Consider the following 7,729-nt stretch of genomic DNA (forward strand, 5'->3'; position numbering starts at 1 on the left):
GCAAGGAGGAAGTGTGCAGTCATCATCTCCGGTGCCCAAGCGCGTCACGACCACACGATATCTCATTTCGCTTTTGAGTTAAGGAAGTAAACAAAGGAGGAACAAATTGAAAAATAATTTCATGGTCCCTTCAAGCGAGACTATATTCGCTGTTGGTGCGCAACAAATACTCTCGATGACACAGAATTTATTAAAACAATTTGCGCACATATCGATGTTTGTCCGATTCCGATTTTTTTTATGCGCATTTGTTTGCGCCTTATTTTTTTGCGACCCCGACCTATATGATCAAACTCTTGAAATGTTTACCACAAATCCGCACGAAACCTACGTTAATGCCACGAGCACAGTATTGCGGTGTCCCCTCACGTGATTATTGTAAATGAAATGTAACGCAACCTATAAAAAAGGTCATATTTTAGACAGTTCACATATCGCAATGTAAACAATTGGGGTACCAGTGGCCAAGTGCGTCAAAGCACCACAGCCCAGAGCATGTGAAAAGCAAGCTCGTGCATTCAAGAATACTGAGTTTTAGCGCCCCCCCCCCCCCCCCCACGTTTAAATACAAAAAAACATCGTACGGGCGTGCGCTCGTGTGTTATTACTGTGTGATGCAACTTAAAAACTCCATCCGTTATGGCATCACGCCGTCACTATATCGCGTCCTGGAATTCCGTTCCACCATAAACCGGTCATGTGTAAAGTACGAAAAGGTAATTAAGTTCCATAGCATTAGCCTCAAAGGTAATTTGAGTGGAGTATAAGTTACACAAATGGAAAATATTTGAGTAAATTACTTACTACCGGAAACAGTATAAAATTACTTCTGAATTTACTTTCATAGTTTTTATCGTGACAAGAAAATACATAGGTTTTGATATGCTACCAGATTGTGCTAGCCAAAATAAAGCGACTTGTGCTTTTAAAAAAAAAAATGCTTTAAGAGCTGGGTCTGCTTCTACGTACGTGCCTAATTGTTTTGTTGTTTTTTTTTTTGTTTTTTTTTTTTGTTCTATGGTCAGTTATGTACTGCGGATGTATAATTTCTTTCTTCTATCGTAAATTATGTACTACGGATGTATAATTTCTACCTTGAGGTTTAACACCTCAAGGTGGAAATTATTGTTTTTTTCCTCTGGTCAAAAAGAAAAAGTGTAACATTCGTGACCCTCCTGTACTGCGACGCAATTTCGGCGTGAATGCTCTTGCTCTTTTCCGGGACATGATAGAGAATACCAGTTTTGATGACGTTTTTAATGAAGAAAACCCAAATTTGTGTTAAGGCATATTTTTGCATAAAATAAAGCACATTTTCAATGAAGCGTTTCCTCTTCGACCTATAATAAATTACAAGAAGTCTAGTAAGCCGTGGGTTACTCGCGAGCTGTATAAAAGGATTAATGAACGTAACAAACTCTACGATAAATTTATTCGACTAAGGGACCAGACAATATTAATTAAATATAAACAAATAAGAAATAAAATAAATAAGGACCTCAAGAAAGCACGTGTTGAGAACTATAAAAACAAGTTTGCATCTATTTCGAATGAACCAAAAAAGCTTTGGGGTGCAGTAGGAAGTCTAATTGGAAAACACAAGAGTAAGATTCCCGATACATTAACTCTAAATGGTATTGAGTATAATGTGGGAACTTCTATATATAATAGACTGAATTTACGTTAAGTTTAAACTCGTTGCGTTCGTAGGAGAATGTCAGGAAGCGTCCGATACGTTTCGTTGAGAAAAGAACACTGGTTTATTTCTGTACAAATACAAAGGACAAAGTCACCGACACTGGCAAGGGAAAGAGAGAACAACAGCAAAGGGGGGAGAGAGAGGCGGGGTGGTGCGATGCGTTCCAGATGTGTCCGAGCCGAAGGCCAGGAGCGCCCCTCCGTTTATGACCCCCCTCACATTCCGGGGCCTGGGAACCGCAGACACCCGAACGAAGGCCTGTTTGTGTTTTGCGACGTTCACTTCGTTTTCGAAACGCGGGGCCACCGAGTCTGGCCGAACAAAACAATAACGTAAAAATATTCTACAAACATCTCCCCCCGCAATGAGCATACAATTGCTCATTAGTTCAAAGACTCTAACGGATACAGAAGTTGGACCGGTCGTTTAATGACCTTCCCATGGGGGATCCTTATTGTACATGAACGCACGCGTCCATCGCGCCCAGGGAAAGTTTTGACAACACGGCCCGTGCACCAATTCTGCCGTGGCCGTAAATGTTCATATACGATTACAAAGTCTCCTTCTTTAAGTCCAGTGGACTTGGTGGGTCGGGAGTGGTGCGCAGAACGTAATTCGTTTAAATACTCCCGACGCCACCTTCTCCAGAACTGGTCAGCAAGCGCCTGCCTGTGTTTCCAGCGCCTCTGAATGTCGGCGGCGCTGGACTCAGAGACGAGGCGACGTTCGCATGAAGGGAGCGACGTAAGTCGTCTCCCTACAAGAAAATGTGCTGGTGTGAGCGGGTCTGGTTCGGATGTCTCAGCGTAGACGAACGTTAGAGGCCTGGAATTTAGTACAGCCTCGACTTCCGTCAACACTGTGCTCAGTTCTTCGAATTTCAGAAACCCATGACCCAAGACCTTTTTTAGAACAGTCTTGACGCATCGCACCATCCGTTCCCAAAACCCGCCCCACCAGGCAGCCCTCTCAACAATAAATTTCCACTGCACACGGAGGGACGCGAACACAGCAAAAACCTCCTCTCTTCGTATGCAGTCCCAAAGTTCTCCGAGTTCCTTGTCGGCCCTGCGAAATGTCTGAGCGTTGTCAGTCAGCACAACACGACACACTCCTCTTCGAGAGATGAAGCGTCTGAAGGCCAAGATGAACTTCTCCGTTGTCAGGTCACTGACAAGTTCTAGGTGCACAGCTCTCGTGACGGCACATGTTATCACGAGGATGTAGCACTTTCTCACAACACCACACTCCTTAGCGAAGAGAGGACCTGCAAAGTCCATGCCAACGACCTCAAAGGGATCGGCCGGGTTCACCCGAAGGCCCGGCAGGGGTGCTGTAGGTTCACAGGCCGGCTTGCAGTGAAGCCGATTGCAAGTCACACAGCGTTTCAGCATTCGCTTCGTCACCTGTCGAGCCCTTATAATCCAATACCTCTCCCTGATCTCCGTCACGGTGTCACGAAGACCCGCATGAAGTAGACGTTCGTGGGTCGCGCGAATAAGCAGCTCAGTAAAGAGGTGCTTGGGAGGCAGGATGATTGGGTGCTTTTCCTCCAGCTGACGTTGCGTCTTCTGCAACCTTCCTCCGACGCGAAGGATGCCATTAGAGTCAAGATAGGCCCCCAGTGAACTTAGCGGAGACCCCTTGCTGCACTCCCCCTTGTCTTGTATTGCGGCCAGTTCCTCCCCGAACTCTTCACGTTGCGTTTGTCGCACCAGGAATTCTTCCGCGTCGCTCATTTCCTGTGCTGTCAATGATCCTTGCTTTCTCTGAACTCGCCGGCAATTCCGTACAAAACGCAGGATCCACGCCGTGACCCGCAGGAGACGATTCAGGCTGCTGTAGCGTTGAAATGGAATGAGAGGCTCCATAACAACAAGAGTGACACATGGCCTCGATTCCCGTTGCTCCTGCCGATGAATGTCGGTGTCGTCCAGTCGTTCTCTCGGAGTCCGTTGGGGCCATTCCGTTTGGGAACCCCGCAGCCAGTCCGGTCCTCTCCACCAGAGTCCGCTAGTAACCAACGTAGGAGCTGTCAGTCCCCTGGTCAACAGGTCTGCAGGATTCTCGTTACCTGGACAGTGCCCCCACTGCACAGGATTCGTCAGTTGCTGAATTTCTGTTACGCGGTTCGCGACAAAGGGCTTCCACCTCAAGGCAGACCCTTTGATCCAGTGCATAGCGATGGTCGAATCAGTCCAAAGGTAGACAGCCTGCAGCGGTATCCTCAGCGTGCCGATGAGATAGTGGTGCAACCTTGCCGCCAATAAGGCTCCCATGAGTTCAAGCCTTGGTAGAGTCAGCTTTTTAAGTGGAGCGACTCTTGATTTGGACATGAGAAGCGTAATCGTTACGTCGGTTTCACTCTCCGTCCTGAGATAGGCCACTGCACCGTAGGCCCTGGGACTAGCGTCGGAAAACAGATGAAGTTGGACAGTCGTGACGTCGCTGTCCCCCTTCAGGCTGGTGTATCTTCGTGGAATCGACATCTCCCGAAGCGCAGAAAGTTGGGAACACCAGTCCGACCATTCCCCAGCGATGTTGTCAGGAAGATGTTCGTCCCATCCCAGTGCCAGCTCCCAAAGTGTCTGAAACAATAGCTTCACTGTGACGACGACGGGGGCGATCACCCCGAGCGGATCATATATTCGGGCAGATGTCTGGAGAAGACCGCGCTTGGTGAGCTTGGTGTTGTCCACGAACCCGAGTACATTTTCCAGGTTGACAGTTAGCCGATCATCCACTCTGTTCCAGAGCAGGCCAAGGATCTTTACGACTTCTGCGTTTTGGCCTGTGGTTTCTGACCTGTCGTTCGCTTCGTTTGAGTTGAAGACACGCTGCAGGTCGTTGTCGTTTGTGTTCCACTTGCATAGTTTCATGCCCGCTCCTGTCATGATGGCGCTGGCTTCTTCGTAAATTACACGAGCCTGAACATTTGTCTCCGCGCCCGTAAGCAAATCGTCAACATACAGACACGTGTCGATGATCCCCGCAGTCTCGGGGTACGTTCCCCTTACAGTGTCTAAATGATGTCGAATCGTGGCTGAAAGCAGAAAGGGGCTGCATGACGCCTCAAAGGGCACTCGCGTCATTCTCCATGTCTCAGGCGGGTTTGCCAATTCGTCACCCCTGGGCATATCTTTGAACCAGAAAAAGCGAAGAGCGTCTCTGTCCTCCGGGGCGAGGGAGACCTGCAGAAACGCCTTTTCTATGTCGGCGCTAAGAGCGATGGGGTGCTCACGGAAGTTCAAAAGCACTTGCAGCAGCTCTGGGTTCAAGTTGGGCCCAGCATAAAGATGATCATTAAGCGAGGCAGAGTTTGGAGCATGTGACGAGGCGTCAAACACGATGCGAATTTTTGTGGTTTCGCGGTCCTCCTTGATCACGGCCCGGTGAGGCATATAATACGTCATGCCACTGGGCCCGTCTTCATCCTCAGGGGGAACTCTTTCAGCAAAGCCGTTGCTCATATATTCCCTTATCGACTTGTCATACTGCGTTAGCAGGCAGTTGTCTCGGCGAAGTTTCTTCAGCAAGGCTGTCAAGCGCATAGAAGCTACCTCCTTGTTGTTCGTCAATTGACGCTCTGAGGTCTTCCAAGGGAGACGGGTCTCGTATCTGCCGTCAGTCATTATCAGGGACGAGTTGAAAGAAGTCACCAGTTCTTTCGATGGCTCATTACCTTCGCTACTCTGGGAGGTGTCCTTAATGCCAAGGCTTTCAAGATCCCAGAATGCACGTAGTTCAGTTGCGATGCACCCTGGGGTCTCGTCAACGTTGACTCTGAAGACGGCGGTCGTTGCGCATACGTTGGCAGCGTTGTTCACCTTCAGGGGGCCCTGCAGAGACCACCCGAAGATAGTCTCCACGGCGGTCAGTGAAGGGCTGACGCGATGCACGTTCCCGGTGGTGACCCTCCAATAGTAATCCGCTCCTATTAGAATGCTCACTCCACGCTCCCTTTGACAGTCCCCCACAGGTAGATCAGCGAGTGTGATCCCTTGTCCTTGTAGGCTGTTGATCAGATCACCATCAGTGATGCTCAAAATCTCTCCGCAGATCTCCGGAACCTCCAAGGCCTCGATGACGATTTCGGCGTCTCCGTGGTGGCTTCGAAGTATAAGCTCCACCCGGCGGCATCTTCTTTTCGTACCACGCGCCGACTCACCGAAAGCGAATATCGTTAACTCCTCCTCTCCAACTGGTCTACATCGAAGTTTTTCGGAGGTGTCTCGACGGATGAAGGTTCGCTGACTGCCTCCATCGATTAGTGCTCGCAGGGAAGTCTCGGTCTGACCCCTCGCTCGCATCCTGGCCGTTTGAAGGAGCACCTGATTGTGGTTGGTTGTACAGGCGCTCGAGATGCCAATAAACTGAGGTGGGGTTGAGTCAGAGCTCGTCGACTGCCCTGCTCCTGCCCACTCGGGGTCGCACATCACGGTTAGATGTCTCCTAGAACACCTTGCGCACGATAGTTTCTGGGCGGACCTGCACTCTCGGGAGCGATGGAACTGCTTTGTGCACCTAAAGCACCTGTTCTCCGCCTTCAGTTTTTCCTTCTTTTCTTGGATCGTAAGGGGTGACGTACAGTTCTCCAAGATGTGCTCGTTAGAGCCGCAGAATACGCAGCGCCTCATTTCTGACTTCGCGGCACTGGTCAATGCTGCCGCAGAGCCTCCCTTTTCGGAGCGAAGCTCTCGGCGGCGCGATTCGGGTGCCGTTCGTTGGTTCGCGTGGGGAGTGAGCTGTCGGCATTTTTCTCTGGTTTCCACCTCGATTTCAATAAACTCAAGCAACCTCGCGAGGTCGTCTCTGCCTTCGGTCTGTGGTCGCTTTTCGACAATCAAACTCCGATTGTATCTGAGAATGAGCTCAGGAGGAAGAGATCTCTGGAGAACAGTGTGTAACAGTACCCCATACGAATCTGAGTCAACTCCCAAGCTTTTGAGGCTCCGCATGCGTGTCTGCACATCGTCATAGAGCCCGCGGAGCCCATTCGCCGCGTCTGACATAGTGATTGGTTTAACGTTCAACAGGTGCGTGAGGTGATCGTTGACGATGACGGAGGGTTGGCCGAACCTCTTCCTCAGTAGTTCTACGGCCGTGCCATAGTTGTCCCCGGTTACCGGAATACCTTTGATGACAGACTCCGCTCGGCCGACCAAATACACTTGGAGGTATTTGAACTTGTCTACGGGAGACAATGCTGGGTTCTGGTCGATTGAGGATTGAAACTGATCCCAGAATGTCTGCCACTCCGCCAGCTCTCCGTTGAACTTCGGTAACTCTAATTTGGGTAGCTTTACGTTTGGGACAGTTGCGCCGTTACCCCTTTGTACCTCCATACGCGACACGTTGCTAGAGGTAGAGGAGGTTGTCTCGTTGTTCGTGACTTCTAGTAGCTGCCTCAAGGCTCTAGTCCTGGCTATGCTGATAGCATCTTCATAACCGAGGCTAGCTTCCGTTTCCTCCTCGATATCGTTCACGTCGGTCAGGTCGGCTACTTGTTGGTCAAGCTCACGAAGCGATTTTTCTTTTAAAGCAAGGAGAGAAAGTTTTTCGTCAAGCTCACCTTGCTGCGATGGAGCTCCTTTCATTGCTGTGGTCATCTCGTTGATAATCCTGGTGACCGCAGCTCGGACGACCGCTCGTTTTTTCTTCAGTTTCTCCATTGCAGCCACTCGTTTACGTAGTTCGTTGGCTTCAGTTCGTGAGGCTGTCGCTGCTTCCGTTGAGTGTCTGTTTGCCAGAGTGAGTTCCCTGACGTTCTCCCGGGTTTCGGCACCAAAATTGTGGGAACTTCTATATATAATAGACTGAATTTACGTTAAGTTTAAACTCGTTGCGTTCGTAGGAGAATGTCAGGAAGCGTCCGATACGTTTCGTTGAGAAAAGAACACTGGTTTATTTCTGTACAAATACAAAGGACAAAGTCACCGACACTGGCAAGGGAAAGAGAGAACAACAGCAAAGGGGGGAGAGAGAGGCGGGGTGGTGCGATGCGTTCCAGATGTGTCCGAGCCGAAGGCC

The 7,729-nt window shown here is 49.6% G+C and overlaps 1 protein-coding gene across 1 annotated transcript; it reads right to left on the minus strand.

Moving 5' to 3' along the window:
- Positions 1 to 327: 327 nt before the first annotated feature.
- On the minus strand, positions 328 to 7,371 carry LOC120846682. The gene is made up of 2 exons (XM_040503937.1): positions 5,086 to 7,371; positions 328 to 399 (listed from the first exon to the last, which is right to left on the minus strand). Exons 1-2 carry the CDS (start codon positions 7,369 to 7,371, stop codon positions 328 to 330), a joined length of 2,358 nt encoding a protein of 785 aa, XP_040359871.1.
- Positions 7,372 to 7,729: the final 358 nt, after the last annotated feature.

Source organism: Ixodes scapularis, unplaced genomic scaffold, assembly GCF_016920785.2.
Source record: "Ixodes scapularis isolate PalLabHiFi unplaced genomic scaffold, ASM1692078v2 PGA_scaffold7__128_contigs__length_106722199, whole genome shotgun sequence".
Classification (NCBI taxonomy): Eukaryota; Metazoa; Arthropoda; class Arachnida; order Ixodida; family Ixodidae; genus Ixodes; species Ixodes scapularis.

What these genes read in the sequence shown, in the direction of transcription:
- LOC120846682 (XM_040503937.1), bottom strand. Translation starts at nt 7,371, where the DNA reads ATGGAGAAACTGAAGAAAAAACGAGCGGTCGTCCGAGCTGCGGTCACC. An exon ending in ATTATATGCCTCACCGGGCC is followed by an intron (nt 400 to 5,085) that starts GTGATCAAGGAG and finishes CCTTTTTTATAG; the next exon opens with GTTGCGTTACATTTCATTTA.